We start from the raw sequence: 19,128 nt of genomic DNA on the forward strand, positions 1-19,128 counted from the left end.
AACACCGTGGAGGGGAGCTCATGCCATAGCCGGATGGTGCGCGGCAAAAAAGACCTCTGGAAACGCACTGTGGATGACCGCAGTGGCTCCAGGTAGTATGGATGAACTCTACTCCGGTGGCGGGCGGTGTGATGGTAAAAACGAGATGCCGGTATCATCTCGAACAATTCCTCAGAGAACTCCCCATGGAACATACGGTACAAAATACAAAGGGAACCAAAGTCCCTCCGCAGACCCAGAGGTTCCAAACGTTCCGTGAGAATGGGATTACCGACAATCCGAACGGCCCTCCTCTGTATGGAGTCAAATGGAAGAAGCTGGTATTTGGGAGCCCCGGCCCAGAGATGGGAGCAGTACTCCACGCGAGGCCGGACTTGTGCTTTATAAAGCAAAAGTCTTTGTCCAGGCGTGAAGTACCGTTTCGCTCTGTTGAGGACTCCCACCATTTTGGACGCCAATTTGGCTTTGCCTTCCAAATGACTCCGAAACTAAACATCGCTCGAAATGTCGCGAACCCAACGCGCCCCCGGGAGGTTGGGCTCATCGGCCCAGAAAATAAATAAAAAACAGGATTAAAGATACGTATAATATTTTGCTAGACAGAGAGCATATTTTAATGACGTTCACATTCCGTCAAACACTATGTCAGGGTTAGTGTTATGGGAAAGCACACATCCCTCCTAATTCCCAACACAATCGTCATAATGAATTATTTCGAAACTCACTTATTTCTTCATTACAAACATTGAAATATTTATTTACAATTCTAAAAATGTTGAATTCCCAAAAAACTTAGGCGCCATGTTCTCCGTTAGTTTTTGCAGCGACAGCGGGCCCGGACATTACCTGGGCGGAGTCCGACATGAGCGGGTCGGGGGGCATGCCCGGGGTACAATAAGGGTGCGGACAGCAGGTGCGGAAGCCAACAGCTAATATTTCCTTTCTGATACATTTTTTTTTAAGAAAAGAATATTAATTAAATATTTTTATTTTTAAAACAGTCTTTAACATTAATTAAAACAATTGTAATTTTCGCCATTTCAAGACTCCTTGTCGTTAGCATCTTGGGGTCAACGGCGCGCGGGGGGAGGCCCCTCCACGCTGTTGCAGACGATCTGCCAGAGCACCACCCACACCGGCAGCAGCACCGACGCCGCCACGTTGAACACCCAGTTGCCGTAGATCTGCAACGTGTCGCCGCTGTACCATTGTACACGCATGCACACACGCACTACGCACGCACACACTCACTACGCACGCACATACGCACGCATGCACACACGCACTACGCACGCACACACGCACGCATGCACACACGCACTACGCACGCACACACATACACGCACTACGCGCGCACAGATGCACACACATACACGCACTACGCACGCACACACGCACGCATGCACACACATACACGCACTACGCGCGCACAGATGCACACACATACACGCACTACGCACGCACACACGCACGCATGCACACACATACACGCACTACGCGCGCACAGATGCACACACATACACGCACTACGCACGAACACACGCACGCCTGTCCGAGCGTTGGCGAGTACGACCGGCGTGGAACCAACAACATTAACAACGCGAGTTACCAGGGAATCTGCCACGGCGAACATGACGGCCTGCATGGCGGCGTCCCGGCCCCTCCCCGCGGCGGCTGCGGCCCCCTCGGCCCCCCCGTACACGGCGACGCTGTACACGCACATGGCGGCGGTCAGGGCGCCCAGGGGCTGCAGCACGGCGCACGCAGCACGCTGCAGCCACACGCTGCGGACGTCCATTACATTACACAACCGAGATTAGATCTCGCGAATCAAGGTGACGGTGGCATTCAGATTGTGATGTTTGCGGGGCGACCAGAACCTGCCGCTGCCGTCCTACCTTATCCAGCCCCGTTCTCGGACTACAACTCCTGACAGCAGGGCGACCGGCGTGTAGAGGGCCGCGACCGCCAGCCCCAGCGGGAAGTTGTGCATGCCCAGCGCGAGGCACAGCGTCGACAGCTCGATCAGCACCAGGATGTTGACCAGCGTCAGCTCCTCGTGCGTGAGGGCGCCGCGGCGGAGCAGGCGCGGCAGGGCGGGCGCGGCCACCACCAGCACGGCGGAGGTCACGCACAGGCCGTAGTACACCGACACCTCGGAGGGCAGACTAAAGTATTTGGCGCCTGAAAAATGAAACACGGACTTGACTATTTCAAACTGCATGGAAGTCGGTCATGTATTTGAGTCCGATCTCAATATACCAATCCTATTTCTGTTCGGAGAAGTATGTAGTATTCGCAATATATTTTTTTAATTACCCCCGGATTCATTAGCAAAAATTTTGATGAGTTTTTGTGATTTTCACTTTAGATCTCTTTGCTTCTGTTAGTATCGCAGTGTGAGGCGCGGGACACTCACCGAGCTGCGTGAAGAGGACGGGCGAGTTCATGGCGGCGTACCCCAGCACGTGCACCAACAGATAGTTGGCACCGACATTGACCATGCTGAAGTTTAGTTGGGTTTGGCTGTTCGCGACCCTTTCGTCTGAGCTCTGTACTACTTCTTTAACATCCTGTTCTCCTGGTATCTCAGATTCAGAATCACTATGTTTTTCTTTGATCGTCTTCCTGTTGTGCACTCGCTGGTTTGAGCTTTCTGATAGTCGTTCAGGCGGTCGCTCTCCTGGTTCTTTGGCCTCCGAGTCTACGGGGTCTTCAGCTTGACTGCTGCGTTCCTGTGTCGGCTGGACGCCCACCCACAGCGCCAGCGCGCGGAGCAGCATGGCCGCGCACATCAGGCACAGGCTGGGCATGTACTGGCCTGCACACACAAGCAACCGGGCATAGAATAATGTCGCGAATTGAAGAATTCGAATATAACTAGAGCGGTTAATTCTTACCGATGGACACAAACCGATCGGTGGCGGGCAGCATGTAGAAGAAGTAGCTCTGGTGGAAGGCCTCCAGCAAGTTGTTGAGGGAGCGGAGGACGGTCTCGAGCGCGAGGCCGAGGCGGTGGAAGTTAGCGGCGGAGAGCGAGTGCACGCGCGGCGCCGGCCCGTCCGAGGAGTCCCGGCCCTCCAGGGTCACGGCCTCTATGCCGAACCGGTGGAACAGCCCGTGGTTACCGTTGGGGACCTGAGAAGCGACACGGTCCTTGACTTTCCAAATCTACTAAGCTGTGCAGCATGAAGCGCTGGCAGTCTAGCTCGGGGTCAATTGAAGAGTCAGACTGAGACGGCACTGGATCGAGCTGCAGACACAGACGGCCCGTGGGGGCGGCGCGGTACATACCCCGGCCAGTTGCGTGCTGACCATCCCCACCATGGTCCAGATGTTGTTCACCCAGTCGTCCACTTTATTTCGGTTGCGGACCCAGGAGTAGCTGAAACATGAGAGGACAGATGAGCCGAGCCGAGCAGAGGTCGCGGGTTCAAGTCGCACTCAGGTTGATTCAGAAAACGTGTTATTGTTTATGAAACAATATTGTTTTTTGATTTTATTAATTTGATTATTACGTGTCAAATAGGTTTGGGTTAATATTTAGATTTAACTTTTACTGAAGTTGTTGAACTTTTAGTGAAGAAGTTGTCTCTGTTGTGTGTGTGTGTATTTATAATGCTCGGTCAGTCGCTGCGTGGCACGAACCTGTTCTTGTAAGAGTGGTGTATACCGGACTTCACACACAGCTTGTGCACCAAGTTGACCAGGTCCAAGTTTGGTAGTTGTCCATTCAAACCTTCCACTTTGACTTCAACATATTCTGAAAATAATGTAAGTATTTTCCAGTCATGATAGCGTTGATGTTAATGGATCATTTAACTTTCCTGGTAAGAAGAATTAAAAAATGAATTTTATGTATATTAATGAATCAAGTAAAACAATAATTTGATTATTTATTTTTGAGAATTAGTATTTTATTCTGTTTTAAAATCATTAAAATACCAGATCGTATTGATTATTTTTGTAATAACTTCAATTTTGTAGGAAGATTACTTTAATAAAAAACGAGACACATTATTTAATTTAAAGTCATATCATACATGTGACATGGTCACATGGTGTGTTAACCAGCTTGTGTCAGAGCACATAAGTTCATTAAAACTTTAAAATGTAATGTAAAAGTAAAAAGTTTAAAAGTAGGTCCAATAGCCATACTGAAGGATACTATTGTCTAATGACAACATTCAGTTCTATGATTTTGGTTGTCATTAAGTTTGACTTGAAACTTTGTAATCGTTATTGACATATTGGGTTATTCTCACAGTACCCACAACTTATTATGGGTAGCACAAGTAATTATTTTATATGTATTTAAAATTATCCACATGTTTAGATACTAGATCAAGCCACAGCGGAGAGCAACATGCTGGTAGAAAATATAGTAAAAATGGTACTCACTTATCTTTGGAGAATGGAACTCCAAATTAATAGCTGCTTGAATTGCTCCAGACCTGGCTTTCAACTGTCCAGGGTTGAGACACTTCTTGTGACTCCCAAGCCAGTCAAATCCAGGGAAAAAATTAGTCAGGTCAAGACCAAAACTACCAGGCTTCCAAAAACTGCCGAGAGTAGTGTAAAATGTTTCAGAGTCACTTTGCAGGCCATGATAAGCTTCTAGCCATGCCTGCATTCCTAGTTGCTCATGTTCCGTTACAAGGAAGATTATATCTTTGGCCCAATATTTTTGTGCTAGAAACATTACAACATAAAATAAATAAACAACTACTTAAAAGCCAGTATGTGGACTAAATTGAAACTAGTGATGTGGTAGTGGAGTATTTGACAAGGCAGCACACACAGACCCGTAGTACTGGTAATATATGTTACCTATCTAACTAACAAATGATGAAACAGCTTCCTATCAAATCTAATTATGGATAAACTGAGAAAAGTTACAGTAATTATGCATCTGTTTAAAAGTAAAATAATCATACTAACGTCTAGCAAACTCTGCAAAAGCCAACATTAATGCAATTCCAGCTGCTGTGCTCTTCTGATGTGAAGACAGGGGTCTGAATGGAGCAGAAACTACTAGAGCTTCCAAGGAAGGAGTACGAGCAGCTCTAAGGATGCCATACACATTTGTGCCTTTGTAAATCTGAAAGGTGTTTTGTTAGAAAGAAATCAAAAACATTGCATTTTTCAGCTTTAACCATTTTCACTTACTTTATTTACACACTTTCCTGCAGTTACATAATATATCCACAGAAGTATAAGATTTGACATTATTTTGCATCAAGGAGTCTATATAGACACATATTACATTAACAAATTAACTTTAAAGTGTTAATTTACAATACATTAATTTTAAAATTACAATTGGAAAAGTTAAAAACATAGATATCTTTAATGTTCCAATATGAGACCTTGAAGGGTGATAGATGTAACTACTGACTGTGAACAAGCATGATAGTTGTGTTTGCAACCTATTGCCATTATTAAATGACCGGTGCATATGATGCTTAGCAGACCAATGTAAACTAATTCCCAATAATTACCTGACCTTGTCCTAAAGGGTAGTTTAGTGTATAGTTGTGTGTGTAAACCTCTAGGTGAAGCTGAGACATCTTGGCCACCAGCCACGGGACTGGTATCTTCTCTGTGTCATAATACTTTTCCTGCAATTCATAACATTATTTATTAGTTGCTTTCTTTACTTTATGAAGACATATTGTTGAAAACTTAATAGACATTGATTGATTGGTAGTACACATAATAAACTTCAACAAGTTTAGAGCTTAATGCAAAAAAGAAAATTCCATATGCAACAAATATAAGTTTCCTCTATTATAGGGAGTGGAAATTCATTAATCCATGCATGTTAGATAACTACTGTTTGGTATAAGGGGTAACGGCATCTTACTTTAGGTCATGGACATTTTAATCCTGAGGGTGACACTACAGAACTTTATTTATAAAACTGACTGTTCCATTATCAAATAAGTTACTATTAGTTCTAATATAATTACGGTGAACCTTATTTTTGTATCAAACAACAGGACTAGGAGCAATAAAAAACCTATAAAAAATATTGTGTATTAACACGCGAGCAGTTATTACAAAACAATGGCCATTTAATATGGACTATATTCAGCCAAAACAGTGATCTGTACTTATCTGTTAGGGTTGAACATGATGTGTTTTATGATATGTTTTTATAGTATAAGTCAGTTTAGTATTTAGTTTAGTATTTAGTTACTAGTTTTTAGTAATTAGTTTTACATGATGTTTAGCAATAAATGTTTATACTAGTTGACTCAATTAGAAAAGCAGGTTGTGTTTTATGTTAAAGGTTCCAAAGTTAATGTACACAGAAAAAACAAATCTAATCTAATAGTCATTATTTTCTAACTTATTTATTATATTATATTATGCATTTATACTATATTTTTACATTCAAAAATTAATTTGAGTATATCTTTAATTTCATTGTAAAACAGTACAAATAAACAAAAAACAGGACATTTATGCTTGAAAAAATGACAGCGCTTAAAAACAGTACTGTCCTACCAAGAACAGTAACAAATAATCATTGTAAGTATAATGTATAAAAATTTTAATGTACTTGATTGTTTTTTTGTTTACACTTAAGCCTGTTCATCTGTTTGTTAGTAGTGACATTTAATATTCTTTATTAGTAAACAAACTATGTAGAAGTTAGGTTAGTTTAAAAAGAAAAATTGGTACTTCACATGGACCTCACAGCTGATGGTAAAAAATAACCTTGCCTGCCTAACTTATTTGTAGGATTACAAGCCGAAAGGTTTCCATGTTTTATTTAATTTCTTATTTGTACTAGCCACTCACCTCCAGTTCCTGCTCGAATTCAGTCAAATACTGCTTTGCAGCATACTCGCCGTTGAACTCGTTGGTAACGAGCCCAGGAAGCAGAGCATTTTCAGAAAAATAAGTCTCATTATTAAAGTCTCTGTTAGCCAACATCACGAACCATACTAGGGCCACAGCATAACAAAGGAAGCAAAGCGGCCTGTGAACCTTCTTTAGAATCCTCACCCATTTTACCGAACCGTACTCTGGGTCTGACAAAAGCCCCATTTTTTAAGTTTATATTTAAAATTTGCAATAAACTTATAGCAAAATGTTTATATTAATAGTAGTTGGTTATTCATTACTCATAAATCAATCTATGCATCATATTCTTTAAAAGAAGCCAGTTTCTGATTGAAAATACTTCTAAATACCTACCTACCTACACCTACTTTTGAAATTATTTGAAATGTTTGTTGATAGCTTGTATTTAATGTCAGCTGTCAGATTTTTTCTTGATTCTTCCATTGTACATGTAAACGGAATATATCCCATAGTTTCGATATTCTATAGCATAGGCGGATGCGATGTCTTTAAAAAAAAGTGAAATAGAATGATGGAAAGGCAGTGAAATGGGCCGTGGTATGAAATAAATATAATATAAATTAGATGAAGGGAGTTAATGTACTTTTATTTACGCAACTTTGGGGTGATTTGAGCCAATTGTGTAAACATTTCTTAAATTATCTAAATCATCTAAATCAAAACAAAGCAACCATATCGCGTATTTTATAAAAAATATGACTAAGGACTTGTTAATTTGGGCAAATCATACAAACATCTGCTCTATAAAGCCCTCTGAGATTTTGTTTTCTCATAGAGTACTGTAATCGACGAGCAGTTTAGATTCCACTCCAAAAATTCGTGCAACGCATTTCTGAGCGCAGTATAGCAGGTCGTATTCGAGTGAAAAGTCGCTGTCGAAGCCCTATACCTAATGAATTCATCCGATCCACATCCGCACATAAAGAATAAGAAGCCCAGTGCATTCGTATCAAGCGATGCTACTGTACTATTTTTCAAATATTGAATTTTCTAATAAAATACGTACTTAACAAATATTCAGGATTTACTTTCAAGGTAAAAGAACATTATGGTGTAATAAAAAATCAAACCCGCAAAATTATAATTTGCGAAGCTTTGTCTTAAGGTGGATGGCGGCATTTACGTTGTAGACGCCTATAGGCTCCGATAACCACTTAACACTAGGTGGGCTGAGAGCTCATTCACCCATCAAGTAAAAAAAAACTCTTGGTATTGGCGGCTCCGGTTCATCAATCCCGGGAATTACATATTGCGGCATCAGACCCGCGCAGATAGCCCACCGATCGAGGACCCGGGTGGTTGTGTCGCTGATAACAGCCGGCTCGGTGGCTCAGATTGTCAGATTACAAATGTTAAGTGGGACTGTGGATTTTAACTATGGACGTTGATTACATCTCCGGAAATTTTGCTGTCAACGAACCTAGATGGGCCCCTGGCCGTTAAATGCCCCAAATTCGTTTCCTCGTGGATACACAGCTGTAAGTTCAAACTGAAAACGATAACTAACTAATAAGTATAGAGTTGCTTAATGAAGGCTATTTAATGAATTTAAGACATTAGACACAGCCTTAGAAACAAGCAAACAATTATCGTGATGTCAGTAACTAAAAGCAGGTGTTTAGGGCCGCTGCAAGATTAATCGCGTGCCAAAGGTTCCTCATTATGCCTGCATCAACTTATTGTCGCCCACGATTTGATATAAATTATGTTACATCCGTATTATTCAAATACTTTATTTTTCACGATACAAAAATCCTTTCTCATACATTTTTTGAATTTCGTCCAACGGTATCCCTTTGGTTTCCTTCATTGTGAAATATGTAAATATCACCGTGACAAATCCAATGATGGAAAAGAGGAAGAATGTTCCGTCTAAGCCTATCTGATCTTCGACAGGTCCGAAAAGTATCAACAGTAGAAAATTTGATAAGAACATCGATGTCACTACCACTTGAGATGCCACACCTCTAGTCTGTGAACATAATATAATCCAGATTTTTATACACTAGTCAATTTTTAGTAAAATATACAGTAATCTGATTTTTCTTTCTTTCAGAAAAGCTTAATTATAAGTAGCAGTCGTCTGCCATGGACAAAGGAAGAAGCTCAATAAGTCCCATAACGACAAAAAATATTTTTATTCACCTGGGGGCCGAAAGTTTCCGATGTCAACACGAACGGTAGGCTATTTGGTCCCACTTGATAGCTGAAACAATAAATAACGACGACGAGCGTCACCGCCCAGTCCGAAGCCCACGACCAGCGCAGCAGACTGCCAAGCACGGCCATGCACCAGGACGACATGAGCGTCGAGCAGATCATTAGACTCTGAAATTATCAACAGCCGATTACTTAACGCGCGCAGCTCGAAACCAACGACAGCTGTCCACAGTTTTAGTTCTTGATTATGAGACAAAATTAAATGCTATTTACAATGTACAACATGCCGTGTTCATCTCGCACATTACTTCATACTTGTGGTGAGCAAGCGACTGAGCGAGTAGAGCACAGGAATAGACCCAAGAGGGAAGAGGTAATATCTGAAATGTTCATCAAAATATGTACGAATAATAGATAATATAATAAACTTGATAATTTAAATTTCTATCTAAATTTTCACGTGTATCTTCAATAACATTTTGGATTCATAATAAAACAATCTTAGGACGAAATTAATTAAATTATCTTCTTATCTTATACCTTTAAACGAGCAATTCTTGTATAATTTATTATATGTCGTGGTTAACGACTTTTAGTAATATTAAGACGTTGTTTTGACTATTATTTTAAATGATGAAATGTTGTTTGATAAATATCACAAAATGTAGGGTAGACTCCGTAACGCCACAATATAAAATGGCGGTACGTGGACAGAGTCGTGGCACATTCCGATCCGACAGAATGGAAAGCAGTCGACGTCGCCCAAAACACGTCATCTCGGATCCTCCCGATCCACTAACGGTGCTTTTAGGTACTTCAAGCACCGGTCACCGTTCTCGTCGAACCCGTCGCTTGCGACGAAGGGCTCGACGAGTAAATTAACTCTCAGACACAGCCCACTGAGTTTCTCGCCGGATCTTCTCAGTGGGTCGCGTTTCCGATCCGGTGGTAGATTCTGCGAAGCACGGCTCTTGCTAGGGTTCGTGTTAGCATCGTCGTCAAGTTTGAGCCCCGTGAGCTCACCTACTAGCCACGGTTACGCTGGAATAGCCGCTCCAGGCTACCAGCTTAGGTAGAAAAAAAAAAGAGTCGTGGCATTCCGTGTCAGACAGTCATTCAGTCCGTATCAGACGGTCCGTCCGTCTCAGTCAGTGAGTCTCTGGCAGTCGGTCTGTCGGTATGTGGAACAAAACTGTCGGTTTACCCTGTCATTGTGAAAGTTGTGTGTGTTGAGTTTCAATAATTATTATTCAAAAGGTTTTATTGACTTTTTATAAACTGAGTTCAACCAAATACGAGTAATGACGGAAACTACCGCTTAGCCATCCATGACGCGCGCGCCGACATATATACCTAGTCAGGTCATAAGTATTGTCACACAGTAAAAACTTTTCTTTTAGAATGCTGGCCACATAAAAGTTTATTGAATTCGAATTTCGAATTGTTCATGAAAATAAAAATGTATAGGTACATACTTTTAGAATTTTACCTACTCATTTTTAAATATGGAGTGGACGCTTAAAGAAGACCGTGTTGCAGTTATTGCGTTGCATCGTTGCGGTTACGCGCCAATTCAAATTTTTAACATACTGAAAAATTTGAATATAACCAAAAGATTCGTTTATCGTACCATCAAACGATACAATGAAGACTCTAGTGTAGATGACAGGTCAAGAAGTGGTCGCCCTCGGTCTGTTAGGACTCCAGCAGTGATAAAAGCTGTGAAGGCGCGAATTCAAAGAAATCCCAAACGTAAGCAGAAACTGTTGGCCCTTCAGATGGGGTTAAGCAGAACCACGGTGAAAAGGGTGTTAAATGAAGACTTAGGGCATCGGGCATATCGAAGAAAAACAGGACATCGTTTGAATGCTCGTCTAATGGAACTGAGACTGAAGAGATGCCGCGCTTTGTTGAAGCGGTACCTACGCGGAAAAAAATCTCGGGAAATTCTTTTTTCGGATGAAAAAATTTTTACCATAGAAGAGATCTACAACAAACAAAATGATAAGGTGTACGCACACAGTAGTGAAGAAGCGAGCAACCGTATTCCGCGTGTCCAACGAGGTCATTTTCGATCCTCGCTCATGGTATGGTTGGGAGTTTCTTATTGGGGCTTAACAGAGGTACATTTTTGTGAGAAAGGTGTAAAAACGAATGCAGTTGTGTATCAAAATACAGTCCTGACGAACCTTGTGGAACCTGTTTCTCATACCATGTTCAATAACAGGCACTGGGTATTCCAACAAGATTCGGCGCCAGCTCATAGAGCGAAGAACACACAAGATTGGCTGGCGGCGCGTGAAATCGACTTCATCCGGCACGAAGACTGGCCCTCCTCCAGTCCAGATTTGAATCCGTTAGATTACAAGATATGGCAACACTTGGAGGAAAAGGCGTGCTCAAAGCCTCATCCCAATTTGGAGTCACTCAAGACATCCTTGATTAAGGCAGCCGCCGATATTGACATGGACCTCGTTCGTGCTGCGATAGACGACTGGCCGCGCAGATTGAAGGCCTGTATTCAAAATCACGGAGGTCATTTTGAATAAACTTTAGTGTCATAAGAATCTATGTTTTGTTAAGTTCATTTTGGTATATGAATGGTTACATAATGAATAAACTCGTTTCAATTATTTTACATTAAACATGTGACAGAATTTATGACCTGACTAGGTATATAATCTGAATCTTTATATATAATCTGAATCTGATTTCGGGGGCGATAAATCGATCTAGCTACGATTTATTTTCAGAAAATGTTGTTTTATTCGTGTTTTCAATAATCCTGACATCTATTGGCCACTAATAATACTATTTTTCTTAATTGAGGGCAACTAAGCGCTTTAAAGACACAACAAGATAGCGTTATCTGTTCAGTTATAAAACTGAGCAAAGCTCGGCCATCATCTAGTAGAACATTAAACGTGTACCAGGACAACACGACGCGTGGATGTGTGACAACAACAAGTCAACAAGCCATTGCGTACAATGTTGAGTCAGGCGCTCTGCTCACCCTTCTTTTAAACAAATCCATCGTGAATGTGCCGACACAGCTGGAGGCCACCAAGACGAGAGCTAAAATCACTGAGCAGAGATCTGGTGAAATATTCGGAGCCATCTTCGTGAATAGTTGTGCGGCGTACACTTGAACGCTGACCATCCCCATATAGACCGTCAGGACCATGATCGACACCATGCTGATGAGGGCTCGTCGTGATGATGTTGATGCAACTGTAAACACAACACAAATATATGTGTTGAATCGTCTACTTTTAAACCTAAAAAACGCGAAGAACAAATGTAGAATGTAGTTATTATTCGAACCCACACGATTATTGATGGACTACAAATGCCGTTCTTGATATTTTGATCTGTTGATTAAGCCCATCACGTATATTATGTTGTAAGGAAATATGCGTTCAAAATTTAAAAAATATCAAATAAACATGAAATTATTACTGGTGGTAGGACCTCTTGTGAGTGCGCGCGGGTAGGTACCACCACTCCGCCTATTTCTGCCGTGAAGCAGTAATGCGTTTCGGTTTGAAGGGCGGGGCAGCCGTCTTAACTATACTGAGACCTTAGAACTTATATCTCAAGGTGGGTGGCGCATTTACGTCGTAGATGCCTATGGGCTCCAGTAACCACTTAACACCAGGTGGGCTATGAGCTCGTCCACCCACCTAGCAATAAAAAACTTCAGAGGTGTCAAGGGACACCCGGATGGAACGAAGTTCCTTTCGATTAATTAGTGAAGGAATTGTAATTATTTTTTTTAAGTTATAATAATAAATTACGGCATTATGAAGAAGAAAAAAACAATGCTATGAACTAAATTACTATTGTTGAAACGCTATCTCGAGAAACTGTACTCATTACGCGGACCAATCGGATACGAGCAATGTCACGCGATAAGCGCCTACACGTTGATTGGTCAGAATGACGGATCTAAAAAGTGTCGTGACAACTTTTCGTAAGAATTTTTTCCGTCTAGCCCCCTTTCACAACGCGCGATAAGGAACTTCGTTCCAAAAAATATATATAAATGAACAAATGAAAACTTAGTACCCCTTATATCCGTGATGTATTTTTATAATTTTCATCACTTTTTCATGTGCTGTCAATATTTTGCAAATAGCACATTAAATTTGAGCATCGCATGACTGTTCCTTGCCTACTACGTAGTAGAGCTGCAGTCACTTTGTGGCCACGAGACATTTATCTCAGGCATTTCGTAGCAGGTAGGTAGGAGGAAATTCTTCAAGGTACCTAATTAATTAATTGAAGCTGCTTTTTTTGTATGTAGATAGTTAAGCGTTGACACCGATTGCAAACTACCAAGAAACCATAAAGCCAAAAAGGTTTGCTTTTATCGATACAGTCGTTGGCTATTTGAAATATCCATTAAGGAATTTAATGTTTAACAAACATCACGCAAAAGGTAGCAAGCACGACGGGTCAAAGTTTTTAGTTTTCAATTGACAAGGTACGGAATTTGATTTTCTGAGGTTTCTAACAATTTCAGCTTAAGTCTACATCGAGAACAAGGCTCACACCGATTTATCATCCTAGCTCGTTAACAATGGTGTCTTCATTTTGACGAAGAACTACACAGAAAGCAAGTTTAAATAAGTGTAGGACACTTACAAAGCAATTTCCATGCACTTGTTTCTTCTTGCGGCAAACTTGTTTTTTCTTCTGTTAACTTCTCGGTTTCGTATTGAGGTACATTTTCTTCAACTGAATAAAAAAGGCAAAGAATTAATCACCCCCCACCCTAACGGCCGACCACGCCGCCGACGACGGCGACGACGAAGCTCGTCGTTTGCGGACATTCTATGCTCCGCTGACGTTCGTTTGTACCAGGCTCACATAAATCTACAAAGGTAGCTTGAATCACTCTGTCTGTACCATTATAAGACGGAAGCGTTTTTGTTAGCTGTCTCTATTAAAATGGTGTTTATGTTGTGAAAAAAAGAGATGGTTGCTGTCTGATTAGATAAACCAAAATGTATACATAGAAAAACAGAGTGCCGGTAGCGAAACAAATATCATTGATTTGTTTAAATAAAAGTGAATATGACTTTTTTATCTTTCGAGTTTCATATCATATTATTATCTTAGAACTTACTGGGATGATTTTGTTTGTTCTGGTTGTGTTGACTGCGCATGTACGAGAGCTCGCCCAAGACGTGTTCCGTAACGACTGACGCGCCGCGATAAAACGCTAAGCAATGTAACGCTTCCTACAAGCAAAGCGACATTTAATTAATTGAACGAATCATCTCGCAGGCCCGGGCCCCGAGCCTCTCAGACCATTACTTATAACGTGTGCATAATTAAACATGGTTTTATAGGAAAACAATTGTTTTTATATTTTATCTCATTACCTACTTTAGTGAGAACTTAGAGAGAAAAACCTTTAACATTTTTTTAAATGTTAAAGGTTTTGCTTAAAAACTCTTTAGTTTGAAAACAAGATTTTTCTCAGACAAAATCTATCATTCAGTGAAAAGAGAGCTCAGTTTTGAATAATATACCGTTTAAAATATTAATTTCAAAAGAGATTAAGGGCTTTAAAGGTTGTTTTCATATTATATCACAGAAAACGCAATTAAGTATTGTTTAATCATTCTGATGCATTCCATAATTATGATTATATAATGACAATAAAGAAATAAATAGACGTCGTGTCGACTGCCTTATACAATTTAAGTACTTAAGTAGTTCGGGACATAGCCAAGTCGGCATAATCTAGTGGGCCATCAGCACGCTACTTATCTAAACGATGAAAAAAACATGCTGTCCAGAAGAACAACGGGCTAACACAATGGTATGTGAATGCCAATAATCCAGAACCATAGAGTAGGGATTATGACCCGTACACAAAAGAAACAAGTTAATGTAATGTCCGATGTGGCCACGATAACACGCGCCAGCGGCGCTATTTCTAAGTCTAGAGTTTTAACTGACAGATCATCCTCACCTTTTCCCGTCCTTTGCCGACCAAAAACACCGGAGACTCCTTAACCAGGGCGAACATGAATATAATGTAGATCACGGACAATGTGATGCAGAAATAGCACACGGTCTCATAGGAACAGACCCAGCCCAGCGAGTAAGATGCCAGGGCTCCAATGCTAAACAAGAAGGTAATGATGACGGTGGCGGTGGCGCGCGTCGAGGTCTGGCACAGCTCGCCGATGTACATGATGACCACAATGATGTTGCAACCGAACGCCAGTCCGCAGATCAGTCGAGCTATGAGGATTTGGCTTGCTGACTTCGCCGTGAGCACTAGTATCCAGGATGACTTGAACAAGACAAACAATACGATAAAGCAACTCTCTACTAAGCGCCTCAAGTCTAGCTGCTACCGCTAGGTTGGGACGGGGCTCATTCCGGTGTGACGGGTGAGCAAGCCCATATATATTATATGTTATGACGATTAAGATTCGTGTCTGAGTGTAGGTGACGATATCCACATTTGTATTTTATGTACTCCTTGCCACCACCCTCTTAAAAATTTTTTCTGCCAATAACAACCTTAGAGGATCGGTTGTGCACGTGAGGAACACAGGAAACAACCGAAGCGGCTATTGCTCCCGCTATTAAGTCACACGGGTTAACAGAGGGTCCCGGCTGGCTTGAGATGCCATGAGCTGGTGAATGTTATCTGGTGGTCGAAGTGGCCCGTCGGCTGTGACGGACCACTTCGGGCTCCACTTGTAGTGTTGAAGTCAGCAGACAGCGCCAGACCGCACGCGTCCGCGCCGCGCGGTCTACGGGCTCGGGTGCGTCCGGTGACCATGTCAAGGTTCTAGTGTATTCGACTTTAATTATTTTTTTCTATTGCTTAGGTGGATGGACGAGCTCACAGCTTACCTGGTCTTAAGTGGTTACCGGAGCCCATAGACATCTACAATGTAAATGCGCCACCCACCTTAAGATATAAGTTCTAAGGTCTCAGTATAGTTACAACGGCTACCCCACCCTTCAAACCGAAACGCACTACTGCTTCATGGCAGAAATAGGCGAGGTGGTGGTACCTACCCGTGCGGACTCACAAGAGGTCATACCACCAGTGATAATCAATCACTTCAAAAGCACTAACAAGAATGATGAAGCCACACGCCACTGAAATCTTCTTTCTTCCGAATACATCGGCGAGCGTTCCGGCGAACATGGTCACTATCATCGGACTCAGCATGGTGCAAGAGCTGATGAGACCGGCCTCTCTCTCCGATATCTTGTACCCCAAAGGCGAGCGGTCACTCTGGAGCGCGGGTATGGCATATGATGGCCAGACGAAGGTGAAGGCTGCTTGGAAGCAGGGTATTGTCACTGAAACAAAAAAGTTAGGCGTTAGGTTAGTGAGAGCAGCGCGACTCGTGGCCGCCGTGGCTGGATACGGTAGCGTCACGGAGCCCCACAGAACTCATAAACAAACTCACAAACGACCGTGCACGCATATTGTATGAGTTTTCCCTTCATCATGGCGCACATGTACGCAGCTGTCTCTGCAGTCGGTCCTCAGCGCCACACGAGGCCACTTGCACTGAGATTGTCTGGGACTCCACGACCATTTTTATATTTAACATTTAATTAAAACAAATGTAATATCCGTCAACATTAGTATCGTCTATATCTTATCTGAATTACGCTATATGTTTAGTTAGTATATTTTTATTAATTCTAACCCGAGACGTTATCTTACATTTGATTGACTGGGTGATGCAGTTGCTGGGCCGAGGATCGTGGGTTCGAGTCCCACATCGGACAAACACTTTTAGGACGGTTTGTTTGCTCTTTTTCTGGGTGTTTAATATTTATGAGTGATTCTATTTAATCGTATATATCTATAATACATATATAGTGTGTCAGTATCTGGTTCCCACTGTACAGGTAGTCTTAGTTTACGGCTGGCTGGCGCGTATCTCATCCGTGATTAATTTTGATTACTGTTATAATACACATACAGCAACCATGGCTTCGCCTGCAACTGCATACAATTTTATTTATTTATTTATTTATTTAAGGATTACCGACAGGGTTTACAGTAAGACATAAAATAACATTGACATGTATAGAGCAATTGATAACTGCAACTCTAATTATAGGCAATCACAGCATGCATTACATTAATATATTAATAGAGATTTAACAATACTATTAATAATAATAAAAAATTAAAAACAAAAGAAAGACAACAAGGGCAGTAATACCCGAGTACTCAGACCAAGGCTGAGGCTGAGGTTCAACAACAACTTTTTATAATTTTGTTCTTAAATATTGGAAGGGAATCGCCAAATATGTCAAGGTTTTCAACTTTTCTAACAAGATTATTATAAAGGTTAGTTAGACGAGGAGTAGGTGAGTGCTTGCCTAGATTGGTTCTGCTAAAGCGGGTGCTGAAAAGAGCAACGGGGCGACGAGGTAACCTAGATGGCACCTTCAAAGAGAATTTATTGAGGATGAATTGGGAGTCGACAGTACCGCTCATAACTTGATGTAAAAAACATAAGCCTAACATATCGCGGCGATCACTCAATGTTTGCATTTTAAAATATTTAGCCCTATCAACATAAGATTCAACATAATTAGGCGGCCTAAAACGAATTTTATATTAAAACATAAAATCTATAACACAAGGTAACTGCGCAGCATAATTTTAAGTGAACATACATCCATTCTTTTTTGTTTAACATAGATTTCATATCAATTCGACTTAAGATTCATAAGATAAAAATCTCTACCATCAGCGCCACCTATGCGGCACTAACGTAACTATGTTCATCGGAGTGGTCAGGTCGTCCTTTATATGTGTGGGAAAATTCTTATATCAATTGGGCTAACGGCTCTCGAGTTTTCAGTGAACATACATACACATATACATTATCTTTTAAATATATAGATTTGAATGAGTTAGTTGTCCTGCAGAGAAGCGCTTAAATAATATACATAAATTAGTTATGTATAGATAAGCAACTCAAGCACTCAACAAAAATGTTTACGGGCGTCGGCCACTAGATGGCTTCGCTTCGATTAGTTTCACATTGCTCCTATAGATGGCAGTAACAAATTATTATTTTATTTTTAATGAAAGATTTGGTAAATTTTCAGAAACCACGAATTGTTAAAATTTAATTAATTTGTCTATAAAAAATAAAGACTTGTATGATTTATTAGTTTTTTTATTTTCTGTGTTTAGTTACACAATAATGTAACACCTTAAATTTAACAACATGTAAGTTTAGAGGCATCCACTACAAGATGTCGCTAGCTTCCATACAAAAAAATATTTATCTTAAAGTATCGCAGTTTTGGGGGCCCTGGAGGAATAAAGCGCAGGCGCGTACGCACGGGACAATACGAGTACAATGTTCTTCATCTAATTATTTTTTGCCTACCAATAGTTAGGCAAAAATGACCCCTCGAAGGCACTAGCAATAGCTTACTAGCTTCATACCAGCTTCACCGGACGTGTATTCGAGCTAGATAATTTTAATTTCACGACCTTACGTTTTATTCCTATTAGGGACAACACCATCGTTTGTTCATTCATAAAATTGTACACATCTATCTATATACTTAGTCTGGCCATAAATACTGTTACAATTAAAAATAAACAAAATATTACATTTGAATTTGGAATCTGTCATTGTTATATGATTGCTCATTGAGGTTTCTCATTTTGGCGCCAATACATTGTACAATATTTTGCGATATTAAAATGGAGTGGGGTGATAAAACGAACCGAATCGCTGTGATTGCATTACACAAAGTAGGTTTGGAGCCAAATGCAATTTTTAAAACTCTCCATAGGCTTGGTATTAGTAAAATGTTTGTGTACCGGGCTATTGATAGGTGCAATGAGACCTCCTCTGTTTGTGACAGAAAAAGATCTGGCTGTCCACGTAGTGTTCGTACGAAAACGGTGGTCAAAGCAGTAAGGGAAAGAATTCGAAGAAATCCTGTCCGAAAGCAAAAGATTTTATCTCGGGAGATGAAGATAGCACCTAGAACCATGTCGCGTATTTTAAAAGATGACTTAGAACTTGCAGCCTATAATAGACGTACTGGTCATTTCTT

At 41.1% G+C, this 19,128-nt stretch overlaps 1 protein-coding gene across 2 annotated transcripts; it reads right to left on the reverse strand.

The window, feature by feature from the left end:
- Positions 1-972: 972 nt before the first annotated feature.
- LOC101747211 (glycosylphosphatidylinositol anchor attachment 1 protein) lies at positions 973-16,644 on the reverse strand. 2 transcript variants are annotated; one of them, XM_062674212.1, is made up of 16 exons: positions 16,491-16,644; positions 16,151-16,380; positions 15,023-15,349; positions 14,168-14,282; positions 13,684-13,776; positions 12,050-12,267; positions 5,502-5,621; positions 4,942-5,101; positions 4,402-4,692; positions 3,649-3,763; positions 3,295-3,385; positions 2,901-3,138; positions 2,420-2,821; positions 1,899-2,184; positions 1,610-1,784; positions 973-1,184 (listed from the first exon to the last, which is right to left on the reverse strand). In XM_062674212.1, exons 1-16 carry the CDS (start codon positions 16,540-16,542, stop codon positions 1,071-1,073), a joined length of 3,027 nt encoding a protein of 1,008 aa, XP_062530196.1. In that variant the 5' UTR covers positions 16,543-16,644; the 3' UTR covers positions 973-1,070. The 2 variants fall into 2 exon arrangements, with proteins under 2 accessions (XP_062530196.1, XP_062530195.1); XM_062674211.1 differs by having other exon boundaries at positions 973-1,784.
- Between the last annotated feature and the right edge of the window lie 2,484 nt (positions 16,645-19,128).

This window comes from Bombyx mori, chromosome 20 (assembly GCF_030269925.1).
Source record: "Bombyx mori chromosome 20, ASM3026992v2".
NCBI lineage: Eukaryota > Metazoa > Arthropoda > Insecta > Lepidoptera > Bombycidae > Bombyx > Bombyx mori.